At 45.8% G+C, this 26,029-nt stretch overlaps 1 long non-coding RNA gene and 4 gene segments (V, D, J or C); all 5 read left to right on the top strand.

Annotated features, from left to right (window-relative positions):
- Positions 1–26,029, top strand: part of LOC121170947 — a 171,482-nt gene that overhangs the window by 40,855 nt on the left and 104,598 nt on the right.
- LOC121170955 lies at positions 4,626–5,225 on the top strand. The segment is given in 2 exon segments: positions 4,626–4,730; positions 4,813–5,225. Coding segments are annotated over 2 exon segments (462 nt in total).
- LOC121170957 lies at positions 5,278–5,930 on the top strand. The segment is given in 2 exon segments: positions 5,278–5,378; positions 5,488–5,930. Coding segments are annotated over 2 exon segments (414 nt in total).
- LOC121170958 lies at positions 7,863–9,421 on the top strand. Its single transcript, XR_005886071.1, has 2 exons — positions 7,863–7,903; positions 7,982–9,421. It is a non-coding gene; the product is annotated as an uncharacterized LOC121170958 (long non-coding RNA).
- LOC121170954 lies at positions 21,400–24,304 on the top strand. The segment is given in 3 exon segments: positions 21,400–21,594; positions 23,833–23,920; positions 24,009–24,304. Coding segments are annotated over 3 exon segments (468 nt in total).

Below are 26,029 nucleotides of genomic sequence, written 5' to 3'. Positions count from 1 at the left end.
GAAGCTTCCATCCTGTTCTGATGTGCCATGGGCACGAGGCTGCTCTGCTGGGTGGCCCTGGGTCTCCTTGGGGCAGGTAAGTCCTCAGACAGGAAGATATTTCACTATTTGTGCACTGTGTGCGCCCATGTAGGTTTGTGTGTTGTGTGTGCATATATGTATGTTGTTATGTGCTTGTAGTTGCATGTTGTATCACACACATGGGAGTGTATCTGAATGATGACTTCAACTGCTTTCCTCTCTGTTTCTGAATTCTGTCTCCACAGACCGCACAGATGCTGGAGTCTCCCAGGACCCCAGGCACAGGGTCACAAGGAGGGGTCAGAATGTCACTCTCAAGTGTGACCCAGAGTCTGGTCATGATGCTCTCTATTGGTACCGACAGACCCCAGGGCAAGGTCTGCAGTTCATGATTTACTTCAACCAGAGAGAAATACTTGACGAGTCAGGCATGCCTGGGGAGCGCTTCTCTGCTAAGAGGCCCCAGGGATCTTCATCCACCCTGAACATCCAGCCTGCAGAGCCTGGGGACTCAGCTGTGTACTTCTGTGCCAGCAGCTTAGCCACACTGTGGCACTGCCACCTCCCTCCTGCTCACAAACCTCATTCTTCCATATCCTGGTAGTTCTGAAGATGTTAAACAGAGGGCGTTCTAGATCTTCACACATCAAGACAAAGAAACAGGTTTGGAACCAGTCATTCTTTGACAGGAAGTGATGAAGGTGAACTGTGAGCTATCCAGCTGTGAATGTGAGGAGCTCCCTGGTTGCTCTGGGTCCCTGGAGAAGCTCCACACAGTGAAGCTCGTAAGCAATGTCACCCTCTCCTGCAGGGTGGGGACAGGCAGTCTTTCTAGCTTTGGGGCTGCTGTACTCCCACAAGTTGCAGTCATGGACACACTTAGGCCCTTACACTACTGGATGGGTGTGCTTAGCAAAATCTGAGGTCCAACTTTCACACGCTCTTCCTCTTAAAGCCTCTGGTCTCCTGGTACCCTGCAGGCCATCTGCAGCTAAACCTCAGCTCCGTCCTCTTATGTGAAGTTAGGCCTGTGTCAGTCCTGTGACAGTAAATGATGAATGCAACACTCACCATGAGACTTCATGTGAGCTGTCTAGCTTAAGCCTCCTGCTGTTTTCAGTTTTCATTTTCAACTGTGCCTGGACCATCGTAAAATAAAGCAAACTTTTGTTACTGCTCTAATTTCTTTTTATTCCCCAGAGTAAAACAGATTTCTATAAACTGGGGATTTTAATTGCTCCCCAGATTTCTGTGTTTATAGAATTTTCTGAAATTGAGATTTTTATTTTTTCACAGTAGTATTCCTGCCTCGCAATAGGAAATGGTTCTTTTGGGTACAGAGACAGTAAAGTTTAAGATCCAGCAGAGTTGGCATCATTACAGCCCTACTTGGTACTATTGCATCCATCCATCCTTAGACCTCACTCCTTCTGTGCTTCCACCAGAATCATCTGAAAACAATACACCAGTACCATGCAAGTTACTCATTGTAAAAACCTTTCTGGCAGTTCGTTATTTCACCTAAATTTACTTAATATCAGATGCTGATCCCTCACCCAGTGCTTAAGCACGTATATCCTATGTCTTTCTCGGAATCCACGTTACTTCATTAATCGCAAATCTGGCCTTATCTTGAAGGTAATCTTATTATTTGACTATTTCCTTGAGACATTGTAGGATCAATAACAATGAAACTTTATATCTTGGACACAAGGTGGCGCTTCAACTCCCATGTGACCCAGGTGTGGAGTAAGTCTGGTTGTTAAGGTAGAAAGGGTTAAGGTTAAAAAGTGGCAGCTGCACAGGTTCAGCTCCCCCTCACAGCAGTCCCACTCTGCAACAGCCTGTAGAGGAGAGGGGCTGATGCTACTGAGCCAGAGAGGCTGAAAATGTCCTATCATATCTGAATTTGACACAGGAATTGCTTGTCAGCTAGCAACTAGGCTTACCCCCTGTGACTTAGGAAGCAGTGAGGAGCAGCACTGAGCGGCAGAGACTGAGTCCTGCGAGGTGCTTTTGGAGGGAGTTCCAGTGTCTACCGTGAGTAGAGAGCACACACATCCTACTGAGGCCTTCTTGAGAAAGGAGTCGGAAAGCACTTCTCTTAGATTCTCGCTCTCCAGTCACACTTTGCTTGCATGCTTCTTATTTGTCATTGCTTCTGGTGACATCAATATTGATTCTATGACGTTAGAACTTTGGTTATTTCCAAAGGCAAAATAAAGTCGCCAGTGCTTTCTTTCACTTCGTGAATTCCATTATGATTTTGGCACCATTCAGAGAGAATAGTCATATTAATTACAAAGGTGTGGGAGGGTAAGGGCTAACATTAAGTGGGTAACTCTGATTCACATTTGCCTCAATGAAGAGCAGAGGGGGTGGGTCCCTGGGCAGTCGGGTGACTGGGCTTTAGAATAAGGCTGACTACGGCAACTACATTGCTGTGCCCATTGTAGAGAAAAGTAACTGAAATATAAACCATTGAGAGCAGAGGAATGAATGGGTGTTATAAACGAGGACAGTTGGTTTTCTCTCCATTTACATTCCTGCCAACGTCTCCGATAAGCTGAGCTCACTGAGGAGTAGAGGGAAAAAGATCGAGTTAATGTAATCCACTGGGTTAACCTCTGAAGGCAGGGTGGATCTGGAAGGATGAACACGAAGTATCCATGGCCCTGCAGGCTGCAGATCTGGTCCCTGGGGATTTAATCACAGTCAGCTAACAACGAGTTGGATGAGATCCTGCACACAGCATTGCAGACAGCAGGAAGGAAAGGAGCTGCAGCTCCTGGTGCCTAGGACAGTGCAGTCTGTGGAGCAGCTGCTTCATCAGAGAAGCTGCTGCCCTAAGGCAGCTCTCCCGTGCAGAGTCTGGTGTGCGTGGGGGCACTCTGAACCTCAGGAGGTCTGAAGAAGATGGCATCAGAACAGTGACATCACAGGGCGATCCCCAAATCAGAAGAGGACTAAAAACACTCAGGTCTTACACCAGAGGAGCAATGTTAAGTAGAGGAACCAGTACCACATTTTGCTGCTGTGCCATGGAATCTTGGTTCATTTCCTGTGTGATGCTCTGTCTCCTGGGAGCAGGTGAGTCTGAAGACAAGGAGAGCATCCCCACCCTGAGCTCACTCGTTCTTCATTCTCTGTTTTACAAGAGCTTACAGCATGAGGCTCTCTCCTGTGCTCATCTCCACCTGCTTTTCCCACAGCACCAGTGGACACTGAAGTCACACAAACGCCCAGACACCTGATCAAAGCAAGAGGGCAACAAGTGACAATGCGATGTTCCCCTCTCTCTGGACATGAGCGTGTGCTGTGGTACCAACAAGTTCTGGGACAGGGCATCCAGTTCCTCTTTGACTATTACAGAGGGTCACAGAGTGAAAAAGGAAACGTCCCTGACAGGTTCTCTGCTCACCAGTTCAGTAATTACAGCTCTGAAATGAACTTGAGTGCCTTGGAGCTGGAGGACTCTGCTGTGTATCTCTGTGCCAGCAGCTTAGCACAGCCCTGCCGAGTCCCTGGCCTTCTGTGCACAAACTTCCTTCCCCTGTATGGAGAAACCTCAGAGCTGACACAGCTGTGAGAGCCTGGGTCCTGCAGGGTGCAGGAAAACCGGTGTCAATGTTCTGAAAAGTGACACCTGGGTATCTCTGTCACTCAAGGATAGGACCAACAAGACCACAGCACCTGTTCAAAACATGGGGCTACCCCAGAAGGGGTGCTCCAAAGTACCCTTCTATACCTAATCCTGTGTACACTGCAGGCTGAGATTCCATTTTGTAAGATATGGCATTTCAAGTTCTTTGTATTTATTATCTAGTGGGTGTTGGGCATTCTGCACAAGGGAATGCTCCCTATCATGTGTTGTCTCCAACAGAAACAGCACTCCCTGTTCCACTAGAATCTGCAAGCTCTCTGCACATCACTCATAACCCATACCCCTTTGTATCAAAACACCCTCTGCATGCAGGAACAGCCATCATCAGCCGAAGCGGGGCAGTCACCAGTGGGAGCTGATTCTGTGGCTGAAGCACTACCTTTGGGGAAGCACATATCCTGAGCAGAGATGAAAGTGTCTGAGTTACATATTGCAAGTGGCCCATCTGTCAGGGAATTGACCAGAAATGAAGCACATGATCTCTTTAATAATGAATAGCCTACTACTGAGCTTTGGAGTCCAGATGAGGAGTGAATAATACAAGCAGTGGACATGAAAAGGATTGTCAAGTAGGCATGTTAGGAAAGGATACTTGAATGAGCAATTTGGACGTAAAGTGAAAAGGCACCAGCAAGTTAAAAGGATTTTTCTTAAGATTCTGGACTACAGGAATATTTTAGTAGCTAAAACCAGTGGGCTAATGAGAACAGATGTCACCATAGGAATAAAATATACATAGACCGACAAACTGTTCCACAGTGGTGTCAGAGAAAACTTACAGGACCTGTGTCAACTCACATGAACACTTCCTGATCTAAGCTGCTCATCTGTACATTTACTTTGAACCTTCTGTGCAAAGAGGCGTTTCCTTGATTGACAGGAAGATTCTGGTTCCCAGGCAGTTAGACTTTGGTCTCAGAATGACACAATCCTGTGTTAGGCTCTCCCTTTGCCAACATTTAGACGAGAAGGCCAGCTGTCCTGCCCTCTCCCACCATGAGTGTCAGCCTCCTGTGCTGGGCAGCCTTTTGTCTCCTGTTTGCAGGTGCGTCCAGGAGGGGCTCTCAAGGCCCCATTGCCAAGCCCTTGCACTGGAGCTACAATATTAACATCTTCCTCCTCTACAGGTGCAGCACATGCAGGGGTCACTCAGAGGCCCATGTTCCAGATCCTAAAGACAGGACAGAGACTGACAATGACATGTGTCCAGGATACAAGCCACAGTGACATGTACTGGTACCGCCAGGACCCAGGACAGGGCCTGAAGCTGATTCATTACTCAGTGGGCAAAGGCATCACTGATAAAGGAGAAGTCCCTGATGGGTATAATGCATCTAGACCAAGCACAGAGAACTTCCTGCTCACCGCAAAGTCGGCTGCCCCCTCACAGACCTCTATGTACTTGTGTGCCAGCAGTGATCCACAGCGCTGCATAGTCACATCCTCTCAACACACAAACTCAGGGCAGGCTCTGCTCCCACAGAATCCAGTGACACCCTCATCACAAGAAACTGGGAGACACAGGATGTCTTCTGAATGATGCAAACCTCCTTCTACGCTGTGTCGCACCCCCAGGCAGGCTCCTCCTCTTCTGCCCCTGCCCACTAAGGCCCTGACTTGGCAGAGCTTCCACCCTGCCCTGCCATGAGCAACTGGCTGTTCTGCTGGGTGGCCCTCAGTCTCCTGGGGGCAGGTGAGTCCTCATATGTATGTGCATGTGTGTGTTGTATGTGCACATGTTTGAATTTCAGAATAATGAACTCAATTGCCTTTATCCTCTGTCCTGACTTTTGTCTCCACAGACCACACGGACGCTGGAGTCTCCCAGGACCCCAGGCACAGGGTCACAGGGAGGGGTCAGAATGTCACTCTCAGGTGTGACCCAGAGTCGGGCCATGCTACTCTCTATTGGTACCGGCAGACCCCAGGGCAAGGTCTGCAGTTCATGACTTACTTCGACCGTAAAGAAGTTCTTGACGAGTCAGGCATGCCTGGGGAGCGCTTCTCTGCTAAGAGGCCCCAGGGATCTTCATCCACCCTGAACATCCAGCCTGCAGAGCCTGGGGACTCAGCTGTGTACTTCTGTGCGAGCAGCTTAGCCACAGCGTGGCACTGCCAGCTCCCTCCTGCTCACAAACCTCATCCGTCTGTGTCCTGGCAGCTCTGAGGGAGCTTCAGTGGAGGGCAAGCTCTGATCTTCTTGCCGCCAAAGAAGTAGGGTTGAAGCCCATCATCCTGTGACAGGAAGTGGCCAAGAAGAACTGCTAACGCTCTAGCTCTAAGGTCCTGGGTAAGTACCCCTGGGTACTTGGAGTCCCCAGAGTAGCTTGACACAGAGGGGAACAGCATGGAGGTCAGCCTCTCCTGCGAGGTGGGCACGGCAGTCTTCTGATGTGCTTGTGAGCAGCGAGCAGGCCTGGCTCTGCAGCGCAGGGGCTTATGTCCTCTGCAAGGTCTGAGGTTCTCAGCACATTCTTCTTGCTGAAGCCACTGTTCTGCTCTCGGCATCTCAGGTCATCTGCCGCTCAGCATCAGCTCTGTCTTCCTATTGGAAGTTGGGTCTGTGCCAGGTGTGTGGCAGTAATTGATGAACACAGCACTGCTCATGGTAAGGCTTCACTCGGGCCGTTGTCCTGGTGCAAGGGGTCATTTGTTATCTGTGACCCTTCTTTCCTGTGTATGAGTCCAAGTTACTGTGTGGAATGCTTTACTTCAGATTCAACTTTCTGCTATACAGCCTGAGGAAGCAGCAGCAGCTGGCCCAAGTGCAATGCAAGTGGCAGGTCTTGGTGGAATTCCTGGACCCTGGCTCTTCCTGCACCACCTCTGTCTGTCGTCGTTGTGTGGGCAGTCATCCCACACAGAGATCTCTGTCTCTTCCTCTCTTTGTGCTATTTTAGATTGCAAGCAAATAAATCAATAAGTTTCCTTTAAAAAAGATTACATCATTCCAACCTTAACACTGATTTTTATTCTTTTTTTTTTTCATTTTGCATCTCTCCTGCTGTAGTTATTTAGACAACAGCATGCTTTTAAATTAGGTCCCATTTCTTTTTTTTTTTTTTCTGATTCTATTAGTTTCTAGAGGTGAAGATTTCAATTGCTGCCCAGGGCTTTTGTTTCAAATAATTCCTCTGACAATGAGCTTTTTTTTCCCCACTATAAATACCCTTTACTTTTATTTTTATTCTTTGTAGTAACAAAAACTGTAGTTACTACTTAGTTCCTGTGTAAACACATGGATGAAGCTGCGTGTACTGGCCACAAGGTGGCGCTGCAATGCCACAGGGTCCAAGGAGCTCCAGAAAGCAAGAAAGGAAAGTGTTAAGACAAACGCTGGATCCTGTATTAGGCAGATGTTGAAGGTTTCAGTTACAGCTGAACTACCTACAGCTGTGTGAGAGGTGGGCGGTCCCTTTGCACTTTAACGAGACCCACAGAGTAGCCTTGATGTAAGGGGCAGGTGCAGACAGCGGAGCAACTGCCTTCGGGGAAGTCAAGAGGCAGGGGTGTGCCCTGATGTGAATATGTTGCTGCTGCTATATCTCATCTTCCACAAAGGCCAGATCCACTACAACCTGCAGGGGAAAAAGGCTGATCCTACTGAGTTTGTTCCTGAGGCTCGCTATGCAAACAAGTGCTTGAGGAGTAGTGAAAAACCTTACAGCTTCGCCAGCCTGCTTGAGAGCATCTTCAGAGCTCAGGATCTCAGCCTCTGATCACAGCATTTACCTGCGAGAGCCCCTTCTTGCTTTGGCTTTGTCCTGGACCCCACACTCTCCATCTATGCAATCCTTACTTTTCTGGGAGCTACTGAGTTCTGCCCTCTATTGAGAAACTCTTAACGGGCTTGCAGATCCTTGTTTGCTTAGTGGGTGGGCACATCTCTTTCCTCAGCAGGTGCACACTACTGCTGAAATATTTTTTTTAAAAGCTTTATTTTATTTTTATTGCAAAGTCAGATATACAGAGAGGAGGAAAGACAGAGAGGAAGATCTTCTGTCTGATGATTCACTCCCCAAGTGACCGCAATGGCCGGAGCTAAGCCAATCCAAAGCCCGAATCCGGAGTCTCTTCCAGGTCTGCTGCACAGGTCCAGGATCGCATGGCTTTGAGCCATCCTCAACTGCTTTTCCAGGCCACAAGCAGGAAGCTGGATGGGAAGCTGGGCTGTTGGGATTAGAACCGGTACTCATATGGGATCCTGACGCGTTCGAGGTGAGGACTTTAGCTGGTAGGCTAACTCACTGGGTCCTGCTGAAATCTTGATGTCATGGGTGCATGCCTCTTCAACAGGTCCTGTGGAGGCTGGAGTCATCAACAAGCCAAGATACTGTACAGTGCACTCGAGAAAGAGGATGGCCCTGGAATCTTCTCAGAACATAAACCAGTATTCAACGTTCTTGTGTCATCAAGCCACCGGGCAGGAGCCAGGACTGATCCATTATTCAGTCAGCATCCACGGTACTTTCAGAGCAGATGCTGCAGAGGGCACAGCTTCTCCAGAAATAAGAAGGAGCCTTTCCCCTTGATAGTGGAATCAGCCACAACTAGGAACCAGCCCTTCTTGTGCCTCTGTGCCTGCAGTGAAAATACAGTAGCTGTATGGACAAAAAGAGAAGCCATGAATCCAAGCTGGCCTTTGCTTCTTGGGGTCCCTGCCTCCACTCGGAGAAAATCCTGCCTTTTGTGGAGCTCTGAAGTCCTCAGTCGGAAAGGCCTCGTGCGGCAGGAACCCCAATGTGAGCCAAGGCCGTCAGCATGTGAGCAAGTAGAAAATCAGACAACACTTCATTGCTGTCTTGCTCACTGGGAACATTCTAGTCATGGTGTAAAGCGATGAGCAGTCGCTTCCAGCATGGAATTTATGTCTCATGTCTTTCCGAGGGAGCAGGAGCAGTTTGAACTCCCGGAGTGATGTGAAGTTCTCCAAGTTTAAAGCTATTACAAAAAACCACCTATTTGTTCTACTTGATGTCACACAAGTAGAGGAGAGGAAGGGTGGTGGGTTCTATAAGTTATAAAAATCACTAATACACAAACATGGGGGGAAATGCTAGCAAACACACTGAACAGAAGCACTAGATCTGTAATATCAGCCAGCAGGATTATGCCAAGACAATGCACTAATTTGTGCCCAAGGACCAGTAGGTGCAGAGCTGTGACTTGAGACTTCCACGGGTAGATTATGGAAGACACTTGATTCTTACCATTACTTTGGCTTGGATTAAAACCCATGAGCTTCTAACTTGTCTTATAAAATATGACAAAATAATACTTTGCCAATGGTTTATCTTTCCGAAGGCTGTAACCCTGTTTGGACCCACTCACAATAACCAAGTCCCTTGACTGGGCTCCGTGAACGCCAAGACTGAGAGGCCCTCAGCTGAGCTTCCCAGGAAGTTCAAATCCCGTGTGTAGATGCTATTCCAGGTGCACTCCTGCGAGGCTGCCCAAGGAGCATGCTGGTTCACCCAGGAGCCAGCAGGAAAAGAGGGGAGCAGGTTGTTTGCTTGGCAGAAAATCAATTCACCAGTTGATCAATCTGTCTGAAAGCTGAGCCAGAACGCTGGCTGGTGAGACTGAAGAATGACAGATCTCATAATATATGCCGTCTGTAGCATTACATGAATCACGGAGTGACAGCAACAGGCTTGAGGAATTTTCTTGTGTTTTGCTTGTCCACGTATTTCATTGAGCGATCGATCCTCAGCTATTTCTCAATAAACTTGCCACTCCAGCTTATTTGTTTCCAAATTTGGATGTTGTGCATTTCAGTCATGAAGCCCATCTCACATTTCAATATTTCAAGTAGATTTCTGAGCAGTTATATACCTATTTTGTGTAGTATATTTCTGGATTGAATTCTATAGTGAAATTATGAATTTGATTTCCATTATTGATACAATCTACTTATTTATTTCTTAATAATGTGCTGTTAAGGTATGAACAATAGAGTGCAATGCTTGATAAATTTAGACACGTATCCATACTATTATGATCATAATTTAAACACTATAAAGAGCGTGTCTACTACCAGAGAAGGTTTTTGTCCCTTTCCAAGTTCTTTAGAAGAGGAAAACTCTGTTTTCCCAAAAAAAAAGAAACCATCATATATTTTATTTGGCATACAGAGCAGCAGAGAGAGGAGACTATAACATAGATTTGCCATCTGCTGGTTCACGCACCCTACGGCCACAATGACCAGGACTGGACCAAACTGAGCCAGGGAGCTCGAATTCCATTGGAGTGCCTCAGATGGAGCATAAGGCCTCAACTAGTTGGGTCAAGTTCTCCTGGATTTCCAGACATGTTACTAGGGAGCTAGTTTGGAAGATGAGCAGTGGAGACACAAACTGGTGTTCCATTACACGATAGTGGTCTCACATGCAGCGGCTTAACACACTGTGTCCTGAGATGAACACTTCTCATTTCTATTATCATTTGTTAATTTTTTTTCAGTTCTTGACTATGTGTAAATGGAGTGTTATGTATTTTTATTAATTTCTACTTTACAGAGCATAGGTTGCTAAAAAAATAAATTATCATTCTGCTGTATATATTGGTAGTTTATGCATTCTTACTAGAGAGGAGTGTTCCATTCTTGAATATGCAGGAATTTATCTTTTGGAGGAATATATGAGTTTCTCTGTTTTTCAACTGCTGTGATTGAAGCTCCTTGGAAGGTGGGGGTATATGTGTTATTCCAGTTTTCAACTGCTATGACTAAAGTTGCTTGGCCTATTCTGGGACAAATTTTTGTGAATGAGTGAATTCAGTTTTCTCATACCTGACACAGAGCAATGACTGATGAATCAGGTAGATGAACACATGACTTTGTTAGGGATGGTGGAATCAGTTTTCCAATGTGGCCAACCAACACAGAGCAGCAAGCCAGTAACAAGCAGAGGAAATTCTCTTCACTGCAAAGTATTTTTTTTTGCCAACATTTGAGATTATCAGTCTTTTCCTTACAGCTTGACCTTTAAATGAATTATATATATATATGATATATAATTCATTTATTTTATTTTTTTAAGATTTTTTTTTACTGGGAAGTCAGATATACAGAGAAGAAGAGACAGAGAGGAAGATCTTCCATGTGTTGATTCACCCTTCAAGTGGCCACAACAGCCAGAGCTGACCATTCCGGAGCCAGGAGCCCGGATGTAAATCATTTAGAAGGGAGGAGTGAGTGGATATTGCATACAAGGACAATTGATTTTCCTGTCTCCATCTACTCTCCTGCCATAGTCTCCCAAAAGCTGACCTCACTGGGGAGGTAGAAGGCAATTGTAAGGTTATCCATTGGGGGAGCCTCTGAAGGTAAAGAGAGTCTGGAGGGAGGCATGTGGGTTATACAGGCCACTGCGGTCTCTAATCAGCTCATTCTGCGCTGTGAGCAGTCAAGATTGTGTAACTGTTTGTGGGGAATCTTTACTCTTCATAAATTATAGGCAGTCCTGACTGCCTTTGACCTGAGCAGGTGGTCATTTGTAGGAAAGCAGGGAATGTTTCCAGGGAGAGAAAAGGAAAGAGAGAAATGTTGGTTTGAACCCAGCATCAGACAGATGATAAGAAGAGCCATGGACAGAACTGGTATGGGAAGATTTCATCACACACTTGTTACCCTCTTGTGAATTACAGCATTAATTGGGGTGGAAAATGGGGTCTCCTGGTGCCTTGAACAGTGCAGACAGAGGAGCAAGTGCCTCATGAGGGGAGCTGTTGTCCTAAGCCATCACTGCCAGTGGAGAACATGGAGTAGAGGAACCTTAAATGTCAGGTGGCCTGTAGGAGGAAGCTCTCTGGGCAGTGACATCACAGCGTGGTCTCCAATCAGAATGGCAGCTCTTACCTAAGATGAGCAGTCCCCAGCACAGAAGCCAGCACTGCCTTCCCATCTGGTGCCATGGATTTCAGACTCCTGCTGTGGGCCATGCTTTATCTCCCAGGAGCAGGTGAGCGCTGGCGACAAGGAGGGCTACCCTGAGCGCACTGGCTCCTCAACCCTCACTCTCCGTGGTGGCTGCATGTCCACGCTCTCTCTTGTGCTCATCTCCATCTGCTTTTCCCACAGGCACAGTGGAGACTGGGGTCACTCAAACTCCAAGACATCTGATCAAAACAAGAGGGCACCAAGTGTCATTGCAATGCTCCCCTGTGTCTGGACACTCCTATGTATCCTGGTACCAACAGGCTCCTGGCCAGGGCCTTCAGTTACTTTTTGTGTATTATGAAACTTTTGAGAATGCAAAAGGAAACGTCCCAGACAGGTTCTCAGCTCAGCAATTCAAGAACTATCACTCTGAGCTGAACGTGAGTGCCCTGGAACTAGAGGACTCAGCTGTGTATCTCTGTGCCAGCAGCTTGGCACAGCCCTGCAGAACCACCAGAGTTCTTTGCACAAACCACCTGCTGGAGCTGTTATAGCACAAGCTGTGTGCTTCCACACAAACCTTGCATCTCCACGGATGCGTTTAGCTATTACAAAGGCACTTCCTGTGTCCCCCTGAGTTCACAGCACTCTGAAGAACAAAACCCAAATTCAACCAGAGCCACTCAGCATTTCCATTTCTTTGCAAACATCTTCTTGCACATTTTCATTCTTCATTAGAAGAGTGAAAACTGTGTGTGATGCCTTTTTTGTGCATAATCATGTAAATACAGCATCCTTATACTCATGTTATAGATTAAAAAAAAAATCCAGAGGCCACTTGCAGAGGGGACCCTGTACTAGTCCTTGCAGAAGGGTCAGAGTCAGTCTGGGTGAAATAATAAAATGCACAATCACCTTGGATAGCCCAAGGGTAGACCAAAGCCCCAGTTTTGTCTGAAAGATTCACATCTGTGCTTTAAAGGCTAAGGCAGTTTCATCTCCTTAGGCAGCGAAGACTGAAAATAGAGGACTTTTCTTTTTTTCTAAAAGTTTGAACCTTAAGAGCTTGAAGTCAGAACATCTTTCCTAAGGGCAACAGCTCTTCCCAGGCTCTTGCAAAGATTATGGCGGAGAAAGCTGTGGCCTGATGAAATACCCTGGGGTAGCGTCACAACTGGCATGGTAATAACACTGCTGCTTGATTTAGAACCAAAGAAAAGCGTTTCTAGGGCTGACAAGCTAGAAAAATGAAACTGCTAATGATTAAAAAAGAAGGTAGGAATTATTTGAAACCTCTTTAAGAGCAAGAAGTTCACCTGCTCATGAGGATCGAGCCTGCAGAGGTGGGATCCCTGTTAGTTCGTAGTCAGCACAAACTGACGTCAACATCAAACATGCTATGCTCATCACTCACCCGTTGGAGTCCAGCCATGGGCGTCAGCAGCGTGAGCTCTTTTACACAGCACACTACATCCTCAAAGTATACTGAGATAACAAGCCTTTACAAGGTGTCCCATGTCAGAGCCTTTCTTTTTTTTAAGATTTATTATTTATGTAGGTATGTATTCATTCATTCATTCATACATTCATTCATTTGACAGCCAGAGTGATATAGAGAGGCAAAGACAGAGATACAATTCAGGCTGACAGAGAGATGGGGGCAGGGAGAGAGAGGTCTTTCATGTGCTGGGTCACTCCCCAAATGACCACAACGGCTGGGGCTGGCATCAAGAACTCCAGCCAGGATGACAGGAACTCAAATACCTGTGCTATTCTCCACTGCTTTGCCAGGGACATCGGCAGCAACCTGGACAGAAAATGGAACAGCGGGGAGTCCAGTTGGCACTCTGCTATAGAATGCCAATGCCCCAGGCTGCAGCTTAACCTGTGGCACCAGGATGCTGGCACTGGCCAGGGTTCATCTGTACTCTACACATTCAGACTTTACAAATTCTGCCACCTGATCAAAGAATGTAGTGCACTCCCGCAGCTAAAATAGTCTTTTATGAATAACATCTCAATGCCATGTAAATAAAATGTGAATTATCCCCCCTCCAGCCTCAGGTCCAATCCCACCCTCCACTGGTAACCAACAGTAACATGCAAGTGTGCTTCTCATGGTCTATCTTCTCATATACCTATACGAGATGTCTTCCAGAATTCTCTTTCACAAAGAGATCCACCTCAACAGATGAGCCGCCACATGCATTCCTTCTCCTTTCCTGTATTTTGGTCTGTGTTTTTCTAGCTTGACACAAAAAAGATCTGTCCTTTTTCTGTTGGTGGCTTCATGACGCATCATGCATAGACAGGGACATTCATCTGTCACCATGCTCCGACGTCTTCCTCATCTATTGCAGATCTTCCCTATGACCACATGGGCTTTTTGTGACTCACTTACTCTCCTCCCCAGCACCCAGTCGGTGAGTCCAGCTCTTCCCTCACTCACAGCTCTGAAGGTCTTATTGGTCCATCCATCCTGCCAACATGAAGCTGTGGAGAAGACAAGCAGGCAGGCATCCATCTAGCCTGCCAGTACAGCACATTTCAGTTTATTCTCATAAAAGACTGTGAGAGGGAGAGGGCAATTCAGTCTAATGGTTACGTTGCTCACTTGCCACATTGGAGTACTCATCAAAGAATTATTAATAAGTGTTCAACTCATCCACAGGACAATATCTGAAAACGAATGAACATGAAATTGAATAAACGTAAAAGCCTGAGAGATGATAGACAGTAACATAACCAGATCAAAAACCAACTATCAAGTTTAAGTTCTCTGATGAAAAAAACACAGGGAGCAGGCGTCCAGTTGAGCAGCTCAGATGTCCACATTTCCCAACAGAATGCCTGGGTTTGATTCCCACATCCAGCTCCTTACTCTCGCTTCCTGCCAGTTCAAGCCCTTGGAGGCAGCTGTCCCAGCTGCAGTAATAGCCTCTCTCTAGACAGCCCAGAAGCTAATAGTGCCTTTTACATGTTTGAATTAAAATAAAGCTAATAATATTTAGTGTCATAAAACCTATGTGTTATTCAAGTTTCAGCATCCATAGACGAAGTGACATTGGAATATAGCATCACCCAATCATTCATATGTTGTTTGTGACTGTGTTTATACCACAGGAACAAAGTTGTGTAGCTGGGATGGAGATTGCATGGTGCAAAGAACGTAAGATATTTACCATTTGATCCTTTACAGAGAAGGTTTGCTGACCCTTGCTTTCATAGAAAGCTCATATGATGTGAATCAAATCAAAGATTTATTTATTTATTTTTATTGGAAATTCAGATATACAGAAAGGAGAAGAAACAGATAGGAAGATCTTCCGTCTGATGATCCACTCCCCAAGCGGCCACAGCTGTCAGAACTGAGCCGATCCAAAGTCAGCAGTTCGGAGCCTCTTCCAGGTCTCCCAGCCAGGTGCAGGGTCTTAATTTTTGGGCCGTCCTCAACTGCTTTCCAAGACCATAAGCACGGAGTTGGATGGGAAACAGGGCCTCTGGGACAGCGCCCATATGGCCCATATGGTTAAGTTAATTTGAAATCAGCAAAAAGTTGAGCTGTGTCCTGGGTGAACCTAAGACCTCCTGTAGAATGAGAGTTCTACATATTCCAAAGTCATTTGCCAGGGACTGCACAACTGGCCACTAGAGGGCACTGTGGTTCCATTGAGTGAGCTGCAGACAGCCCTGCCTCAGGGGTACACAGTGGTGAGGCTATCTTGGTTTGGTGCATGCGTCAGGGATAATATTTGGTGATCCAGAGGCAGTCTTAGCATAGAAGAGGATAATCCCAGCCAAAAATCACATCCACGGATGTGTGTGTGTGTGTGTGTGTGTGTGTGTGATGGTAGTGGTGTGTACTGCAGCCTTGCACAGGGTAAAGTGTCTCGGAGTTTGCGTTTGAACGAGCGTGGTGTGTCTTCAGTGGGGCAGCCTGCATGCCCAAGCCAGCTGTGAACAGAGAAAACTGAGGAGCTGTAGCGCTCCATCCTGCCCAGTTCAGCACAGCCAGCTATTTTCTCATAGAGGAAGCTGGTCAGAACTTGGAAGACTTGCGTCAGCTGAGTCTGTCCAGGGCTGCAGGTGCCCATCGACTAGCAGAGACAACACAGACAAACCCTCCCAACAGAGAACAGGAAGGAGCAAAATGCCTGCTCTCTCACTTCAGGGGACCGGCACCCTCCGTCGGGAGATGTCTCTTTTGTTTTCCTCTGCGGGGGGTCTCCTCTGCTGGGTTACCCTTTGTCTTCCGGGAGCTGGTGAGTCCTGAACACAGATGACCAATTCCTTAAAGCCACATTTTTTTTTTTTTTTTACTGTTTGTAGAGTAACAAGCTCTTTCAGGGGGCACGTCTTTAGTTCTGTCTTCTTTCGCCACAGGTTCAGGGGACACGGGAGTTATCCAGTCCCCAAGACATCTCATCAAAGCGGAAGGAGGGAATTGCACTCTGAAATGCTATCCCATCTCAGGACACAACACTGTGTTCTGGTACCAGATGCTTCCGGGTCAAGGCCCCCAGCTGCTCATTCAGTATTTTGAAATGGTAGAGAGGGAAAAAGGAAACTTCCCTGACCGGTTTTCAGCTCATCAGTTCCAGGACTATCACTCTGAGCTGAACATGACCGTCTTGGAGCTGGAAGACTCAGCCCTGTATTTGTGTGCCAGCAGCTTGGCACAGCCCTGCAGTGCCACTGGCTCTCTATACCCAAAACTTCCTGTCCCAGCTGAAGACGTACGCAGATAAGGGGGTGGGGGTCACTCCACACCCATAGTTGGGCCCCAGAGATGCTTCTAGTTGTTCGCCTCCCCCTCTGTCTGCCCGGCTAGGCTCAGCGAGTTCCTGAACACTGGGGTCCCAGACCAGGGATTGCTCTCACATCTCTGCCAGCATCTTCTAATTGCCAACAAATGACAAGTACCCCCACTCTGCAATAAAGTGCAGGTACACTCAAAAGTTTAATGCTCGCATAGATCTCTGAGCACGCACTGCACCAATGAGGAAGACCCCAGGGCATCATTTTACAAGTAAGCAGCTGTTGGTAGTTCTCAGATTTTCCTGAAGTTTCATATTTTTTTTTAAAAAAATATTTTTTTAGTTATTTATTTTAAAGATTTATTTTTATTGGAAAGTCAGATTACAGAGAGAAGGAGAGACAGAGAGGAAGATCTTGCATCCATTGATTCACTCCCCAAGTGACCGCAAGGGCTGGAGCTGAGCCGATTCAAAGCCAGGAGTCAGGAGCTTCCTCTGGGTCTCCCACACTAGTGCAGAGCCCTAAGGCTTTGGGCTGTCCTCGACTGCTTTCCCAGCCCACAAGCAGGGAGCTGGATGGGAAGCAGGACCACCAAGGCACGAACCGGTGCCTGTATAGGATCCCACTGTATGCAAGGTGAGGACTTAAGCCGCTATGCTACCGTGCTGGACCCTTTTTTAATTTTTAATTTTTTTTAATTGGAAAGGCACCTATGCAGAGAGAAGGAGAAACAGAGAGGAAGTTCTTATGTCTGCTGGCTTACTCCCTAAGTGGCCACTACGGCTGGAGCTGAACCGATCTGAAACCAGGAACCCGGAGCCTCTTCCGGGTTGCCCACGTGTGTGTAGGGTCCCAAGGCCTTGGGCCGTCCTCAACTGCTTTACTAGGCAACAAACAGGTTGCTGGATGGAAGCAGGGTTGCCAGGACATGAACTAGTACCTATATGGGATCCTGGCAGGTGCCAAGTGAGGACTTTAGTTGCTAAGCTACTGTGCCAGGCCCTGAAGCTTCATATTTCTAAGCATCAGAGTCAGGAACCAAGCTATCTCTTATTGCTTCCAAAATCAAGGTTCTCCTAAGCCTCCACTGTGTCCCCTGATCTTTAGTAAGATGTAACAAAAAGTCATCTATTCAATTGGATGATTGGCTTTGGTTCACTATCTCCCAACTTCCAGAACATTATTTTATATGAAGCCATACTGTTAGTCCTATTAGCATTTCAAGCATTTCAAGATGGAGTTATGCGTCCACTGATAGGAAATTTATGGCTCAATAATCACTAAATAATACAACAGTGAACGAAAAGCAGGTACTCCTCATGGATGCTTCCCTTCACAAAAAATTCAGACTGCCACTTGGAAGGCTTCCATCACCGGCAGGTTTGGAGATCAGCGCTGAGAGCTGTGGGATACCATGGGCCTCCTGCCAGAGATCCGAGTTCTGAACTAGAAGACATAAAGACATACCTCCCTTCCTCTGACCCATCCATGGAAATGGAATTGCCAGGTAGCGCTCATCCCCTAACACCAGCCGAGCTCCACAAATAGAAGCGAGAGGCTTTCCTGGGCCTGCCCAACCTCAGTCTCAGCCTTCCCAGGGGAACATAGCACGGACTCACCATGTCTACTTCTGATTCTCTGCCCTGCTCATTGGGGCGTGTTTGTAGAAAGCCCTATGCAGAAACCACCAGGACAGACATTGCAAAGACATAGACTGGCATTGAGAAAAGGCCTTGGTGGACAGCAGCATTGCAGACTACTATAGACTAGACGTAAGTTCTGTACAATTCCACATTTATGATAAATCCATACTATCGCATTTGATGGATACAAGATCTCTATGGAGACATAGCTTGTCCCTGTGACACCAGAGGCACCAGACATACGTATTTCTCAGTGCCTCCCATCCACATTGTTCATGAGTCAGCCCTTCACTTCACGGAAAGGACAGTCACAGGAACCTAGGTGACCCAGGGTCCATGGCCTCCCTGATACAAAAGGATAATTCCTATTCACAGGAACACAAAGCCCCACGTTGACAAGCAGAGCTCTTAGGAGTTCAATTGATGTGAGAAAGCATACACCAATTCAAATTCCAGTGAAACTGACCTTCAGATTATTAAACCTTCCTGGATGTCAAGTGGCTTGTGTAGTCAGGGCTATTGCTGCAGGTTAGCATCCAATCATCTAGAATTTAGGCAAAGAGTAAAACTAATGAAAGGTGCTTGCAAAAGGTTCAGACCCGAGGTTTAGACCAGAGGAGTGAAGAGATACAGCGTGACTGCCAAGAAGATGCTTCTTAGAGCATTTCTATATAGTATAGTGTTTCTATACTAGAAATAACTATAGCAGTGTATTCATAAGAAATGTTATCATAATAGGAATAAAATATGCCTAGGGAAACAGATTGGCTCACTAAAATCAGGGAAACAAATATGTACCTGTAAGATCTCTTTTAAAATGGAATACAAATTCTTTGCATAGTAAGATGACAAATAGTGTGTTTTATGTGTTTTATGCTGCAAAGTATTACTAAATACTATGAATTATAGTGTGCACTTGATAAGTGGCTTGTTCCTGCAGGGAAGGGGTGTGTCTCAGTGATTACATTTGTTGAAGACACTGACATCATTGAGTAACCAGGAGCAGCCCAAGTTCTATCTCCCCAAAGCAGGGTCAGAAGACGCAAGATTCTGCCTTGTGGCTGAAATGGGCACCAAGCTCTTCTTCACCGTGGTCTTTAGTCTCCTGTGGGCTGGTGAGTGATGGTCACAAGTGGGCTTCCTCCTCTGTTAATCCCAAAACCACAATTCAACCCTCTCTCGTGGGACAACATCCCTCTATTACAGGACACACAGATGCTGGAATCACCCAGATCCCAAGGTACAAGATCACAGAGACAGAAAGGAAAGTCACTCTGAAATGTCACCAGACTGACAACCACAGAAACATGCACTGGTACCGACAAGACCTGGAATCTGGGTTGAGGCTGATCCATTACTCATACGGTGTTAACAGCTCGGAAAAAGGAGACGTCTCCAACGGGTACACGGTCTCTAGATCAAACATGGAGGTATTCTCCCTCACGCTGGAGTCAGCCACGGCTGCCCAGACATCTGTGTACTTCTGCTCCAGCAGTGAGTCCACAGCACTGCGCAGCTGCCTCCTCTCTGCACATAAAGGGTGCTCAGGAAGGCTGAGGTTTCACGTGCTTGTGACGCCTGGCCCTGCCTGGGGAGTCCCTGCTTTTGGAGGAGCCACAGAGCCTTTCCAAGCAGAGATCTTACAGCATGGGTATCATGATCTTCAGTGCTGAGTTCCAGCCCACACCAGCCTCAAGCCAACTGGAAGCCACCCCAACATGCTCAGTGTACTGATTGTCTTCTGCAGCCCTTTTCCACACAGAGAAGACCCCACCCTTAGTTGAGAATCATGATGACTCCTTTGATAATGTCACCGTCACCATATCATTCTCTCCATCATGGACATTAGTGACTTTTATTGTCTACCCGCCTCTATTTTTTTCATCCTTCAACTCACAGGCATAAGCCCTTATTCACATGGTTCCTGCTCCTAGCTGCTTCTTATGCTGAGATAACAGCTCTAAGAGGCCCTACATACTCTTCCCTTGTCCTATCTCTCCATCACATCTTGCACTAGCTGTACTCATTTGTAGTCAGTAATTTCTTGTAAGTGTCCCTCCATAGCGACCCATGTTACAGGCCATTTCTTCTACACTGGGCATGTGTCCTTTGCCCTTATTCCTAAGTCTTTATTTTATTACTTACATAAAAACATATTTTCAGTATATTTATTGAAAAAATATAAAAGATAATACAAAAAGTAAATTGCAAAAAGTAAAGTTTGCACATATTATAAAAAGTAAAACAAATTTTACTAGGAGAATTTAATGGAAATATTTTAAGCATTCATTTGGGAGATGATTTCTTTTAAGTGGAGACATAAAAAAATAAAGCTATGAAAAGCTCAACCTTGGAAATTCCATTAAATTAAATGTTGCAAGTAAAAACACACGTAAAAAGCAGGCAGTTGGCATAGCAGTTGAGTCAACCATCGGCATATGGTGCTTACATCTGATATTAGGGCTCTTTATTCAAATTCTGGCTCCTCAGCTTCCAATCCAGATCCTCCTGGTGCACACCCTGGGAAGCAGCAGTAATGGATTTAGTTCCTGGACACCTGCTGCCCATGTGAGTGACTCAGATGAAGGTCTTGGCTCCTGGCTTTGACCTGGTTAAGTCTCAGCTGCTGTGAGTCTTTGGCGAGCAATTCAACAAATAGAAGATGTCTGTCTCTCCATCTTTGTCTCTGCCTTTCAAATAAAATGGAAATAAATCAGTAATTTTTTAAATGAAAAGCTACCATGGGAGAAAGGGCATGAAGAATTACAAAAATGATGAGGAATCTGTATGACAGGAGCTATGATTTACAGTTATCCAATGTCCATTGAATCTGTGAGAGCTGCTAGCTCTACTTGCAGTGAGAAGGTTGGGAGCAAATGGTAAGGTCCCAATAAATGATGTGTGAATAAATTCTACACACACCAATTTCAAGTGAGCCCTTTAAAAATATTCTGTGGTCCTGTGATGGATGTCCAAATGATGCATCCACATTTGTACTTTACCTAGAATGCCTGATGGGATACAAGATGTAGTTGCACTCATCGCTAAAATTGTTGATAGTGACATAGCAAGCAGCCAGCAGTAGATTCTAGAGGAAAAGGACCCAAGTGGAACCCAGAGGAATCCTCAAGCTGTATTATCTGCATATTATTTTCCCCCAGGAGGAGTCAGAGTTTTTTCTTCCCTCAGAAAAAAAGAATGTAGTACGTGGCCTCCCTCTGCCAATTGAGCTCATTGATACCCTCCCCAGCCCCCGTGACAAGGGAATACAGTATTCAGTGTAACACTCTTACAGTTTCAACTAACAGTCTAGGCACAGTAAGCCACTTCTATGTTAGGAAAATTATGTCAGCCCAAGGAATTTTAATGAACCCCAAGTCCCCAAATGCCGGCCAAAGACCCATCTTCCAGCAGGAATTTTAAAATCTGCTGTCAACTCTTTCCTGTGTGGTCATCCTTCAACTCTTTTTCACATGGTGCCTTGATGAACAGGGAAGCTACATGTCAGAGATTGCCTAATCATATGATGGAAACAGACTGATTCAATGAATAACAGTTTGGCAATAGCACTGAGCCAGGCTGTTGCTCAAGCCACACTGGATTTGCAGCCAAGGATAAGACTTCCACAGGTAAGCCCTGCAGATCTTAGGATTTGCTTTATCTTGTTTGCTGAGGCAGAACTGGCTTTGTCTAATACTTTGTTTCCAGAATGAGTGAATTTTCATTACTTAGCAAGAAAAAAGAGTAGTAAAAATAGCAGTGCAAGTTTATAAGGTAATACCAGAAGAGAGAACATGGATTATAACCAAGCATAAAAAGGAAGGCTCCAAAACTTCCAAAAAAATCTAAATGCTATAACCTGTAATAATGATTGCAAACTCACCAGCTCGAGAAATCTCTAGGGGAGTGTCAGTTCTAACTGACTAGAGCTGCAGACTGCCAGAAACCCACTTATACCACGAAAGGATGCTGCAACCACCTCACAAAACCCTTTTTTGGAGTATTTGCTGACAAACAACACTTCTAGATAAGTTGTCAACATGTTTAAATCATCAGGGGTATTTCACTGTCTTTAGGTCCCAGGACAGAAAATTTGGTTGTCAGTACCTGCCTGTGTTATTTTGTAAGTGGTATCTTTTAAAGTGTTTTTTAAATTGTGGCAAAACATAAGAAACATAAAATTTTCAATTTTATCGTAGGGAAGGGAGGGCTTTTCCTCTGCTATTAAAGGGTTTGGTAATTGAGTTCATGGGATAAAATGACCATAGTAGATTAGAGAAAAGGTATACACATCTATTGCATGTATGGAGACAGGAAATAAAAGGGAAGTGAATATCCAAAACACCATTGAAATCTGGAAAATTATATTTTGTTTTCCCAAGGGAGAGGAGGGTGGAAGGTATGCTACTCAGAGAGGGTGATTTATGGGAATAAGAAGGGACATCCAGATAGACAAGGATAGCCTGCAGCCCAAACTTGACCTTAGTTCTGCCCTGCAGGATGTACTGAATGATGAAAGAACAGCTGTCGCTAGAAAATTCATTTTTTAGACAGACGCAAACCATGAATGTTTACTCACTGCAGGAAGAAGCCGTAGCTTCTAATTCTAACTTCTTCCTTCACTCCAGTCATTATTAGATCCCTTTAAAGTAGGTGGGGTCTGGATAGAGATAAAGAGTTTTTGCTTAGGCTTCCCTTGGCCTGATTTTAAGTTCTCCCCATGTAATTGTGTATTTGCCTGCTAGCCAGAGCTTTTTTATCCAGATTCTGCCTCCATCATCCACAGTCACCATGAATGCTATGATGTATTAGTTTCATTGAGGGGTAAATAACTGCCAGTAACTCGGGGTTTCAAAACACACATATTTGTTTTCTTGCATTTCAGAGCTCAGGATTCTGAAATGGGTCTCACACACCAAGGTCATGGTGTTGTTGGGACTGCATTCCTTCTGTTTTAGGAACACAAGCCCGTCTGCACACTACTTGTTTTTAACACAGCTTGGCTCTCCGAATCATGATCTAACATGTGTCTCCAGGCCAACTGCAGAAACTGCAAACTGCCCCTTCATTAGCAAGTAACCCTCAGGAATCAACCTGAAGCAGGAAACCTTGTCTCTAATTTCCATAACCTTCACGCCTAGAGGATAGGTTGAAGTGGAGGGAGAACCAAAAGGGGCTCCTTTAATAAGAAAAAGGCCAGGGTTAATGACTTTAAAGTCTGCATTTGTCTAAGGGCATAGAAACGAGCTGTAAATCAGGTCTCCCGATTGTCATTTGCAAATCTTTGCTAACAAGAAAAAGCTTTGCTTATTTCATAGTGGGAATAGACAACATGAAAGATTCTGTGCCATGGGCTCTGAGATTTTAGTAAAGTTCAGGGACAAATCAACTCAGAGAGATCTGTCACTGCAAATAGCTTTCAAACCTAATCAGCTCTTGGGGCATCCGCTGATTGTCTGTAGCCTTAATGATGCTGCTGGCATCCCTGTTGTTCCTGGAGAGCTCAGAAGCCAACCCTTAACTAAACTCATGAATTATACGTGTGTAACTTTGACTAGGAACATACACTTGTCATTGATAGGAATACAAGAGCTTGCGAAGAAACAAACTTGCAAGAAGAAAAATGATCCATCTCTAAATACCTAAGATTGAGGTGCAGATGCAGATGGAAATAGCTGACAGGATCTCAGACACAGAGACCCCAGAGAGGCATAAGGAATTGCTACACCTGAGTCTGTCTCAGATCTGTTCTAGTTGGAGTTCATCAATCCCTGACTTGTGTCCCGGGGATGCAGCCTCTGTTAGGGGTGGCACCTTATTTGATGATGTCACTGACAGTTGTGTCTTATCGCTGCTTGGACCCACAGGGCCCGATTTGGATTCTCCATCCCTGCCATCACCCTGCCATGAACACTCAGACCCTCGGCTGTTTGGTCCTCTGTATCCTGCTGGCAAGTGAGTTCTCAGAATCCTCAGAGGCTTTCCTGTCGATGAGTCCCTGTTTTTCTCTTCTTCTGTCCACCAATTCAGTCTTCTTTTATAGAGGCCGCAGATACTGGAGTCATCCAGACACCCAGGCTTAAGGTGACAGAGAAGGGAAAAGAAGTCACTCTGAGATGTAAGCCCGCTTCAGGTCATAATACCCTCTTCTGGTATAGGCAGATGGTGGGACAGGCGCTGGAATTGTTGATTTACTTCAATAACCAGGCTCCAATAGATGATTCAGGAATGCCCAAAGATCGATTCTCAGCCGAGATGCCTGACACAAAGCTCTCCACTCTGAAGATTCAGCCCACAGAAGCCAAGGATTCTGCTGTGTACTTCTGTGCCAGCAGTTAAACCACAGCATGGCATAGTCATCCCTTCCCCATACAGAAACCCCGGGGCTGCCTTCTTTGCCCAGGTCCCAGCAGTCCTGGATGAAATCTCCCCCGCTCCTCCCTCCATGGTTTCAAAGCCGACCACATACATAGCACAAAAGCCTGAAGTCCTCACACTGCAGGTGTCCCTGCTTTCCGGCACTTGCTCTCTCCATCTGAGTTAGCACCTCCTAATATAGACTGTGTCTGCCACAATATTGTGTCTCTTCTGTTCCCTTCTCAGTTTGAACTTTGAACTGAATTCACCCACCACCAGCTTCAAGGATTGTAAAAGGAAGTTATTTACCATGATAGTGGACATTCTAAACAAAGGCCGACTTCAACCTAATATTTGTGTAAGGAAATGTTCATCTCTCTCTTTTAAGATTTATTTATTTTTCTTGGAGAGGCAGATTTACACAGAGAAGAGACAGAGACAAGAACCATCTGCTGGTTCCCTCTCCAAGAGGCCACAATGGCGGCACTTGAGGCGATCTGAAGCCAGGAACCAAGAACCTCCAGGCTTTGTGCTCATCCTCTGCTGCTTTCCCAGGCCACCAAGCAGAGAGATGGATGGGAAGTGGAGTGGCAGGATCATAAACCACACCCAAATGGGATCCTGGTGCTTGAAGGAGGAGGATTAGGCAATCCAGCAATTGCACTGAGTTCAGATTTTCGTTTTGAAAATCAGGGAACACCAGCAACACCATTATCCTTGAGACAATGTAGCACAGTGTAGCTAGCTCCCTTTGGGTCTTTGACAAAGGGCTCATTTCTAGAGACTCTTCTCCACTGGCCGCTAGGAGACGCTGTGGTCCCATCACCTCTGACTCTCCAGGAGGAGCTGAGGACTGTCTGAGGGGCAAACTGAATCATAGGCCCCAGTGGAGAGCACTGAGCAAGCAAGTAAAGAGGCTAGGACCCAAAACCTTTCATTCCTGTGCCCATTGACTAAGAATAGTACTGTGTATGCATGTTTACCAACTAGAGGGGATACCTGTTCAACAAAGGAGACAATGACACCATGTAGTCCAAATTAAAAGAAGATGCTTTTAAAAAGAAAAAAAAAAATTGTGGGCAGGGGCAAATTGGAGAGCCCTTTAGCTATTTTTATTTCAATTTGACAGAAAAAAAAATGCAGGCAAAGAAGTAAGAGAGTACGCTTGATTCCATCTCCCCACATATCTTGCTCTGCAAATTTCATTAACACAAAGAAATGTTTCCTTTGGTTGGGTCCTAAATAAACTACAAAGATGATGGCCCTGCCCTATAACACTTACACACTCACAGGGCAGTGTGCTTTGTTGCAACAGTGTAATAGATAACAGAAGTCTCTTCCTGACCAAAGATGATAGAGGGAAAAAGCAGGTGGACATTAACTGTTCAGTATTTGCCTGTGGTTCTCAAGGAGTCTCTATTCTTTGCTTATCCTTGTTCATGTCAATCCAGTACCTGAAGGACTACAGGCATTTGAGCACTATCATGGACAAGTTAAACAGCATTCTTTATGCAGAAGTGATTCAGAAACACAGGCGGCTCTGTGCTGAGGCCTGCAGGGTCATCGGGCATCACATCTCCAGCCTTTGCTTCCTGGTAGTAGGTAAGTTCCAGATATAAAACAGTATAAACAGACATGTCCTTGATTCCAGTAATGCTCCTTTTCTGTTCTCAAATTCTGTTTCCTTCCTAGGGAACACAGATGTTG

This window comes from Ochotona curzoniae, unplaced genomic scaffold (assembly GCF_017591425.1).
Source record: "Ochotona curzoniae isolate NIBS_2020 unplaced genomic scaffold, NIBS_Ocur_1.0 scaffold_2476, whole genome shotgun sequence".
Taxonomy (NCBI): Eukaryota; Metazoa; Chordata; class Mammalia; order Lagomorpha; family Ochotonidae; genus Ochotona; species Ochotona curzoniae.
Note: the sequence above shows the minus strand (reverse complement) of the source record. Positions and strands in the feature narration are given on the sequence as shown.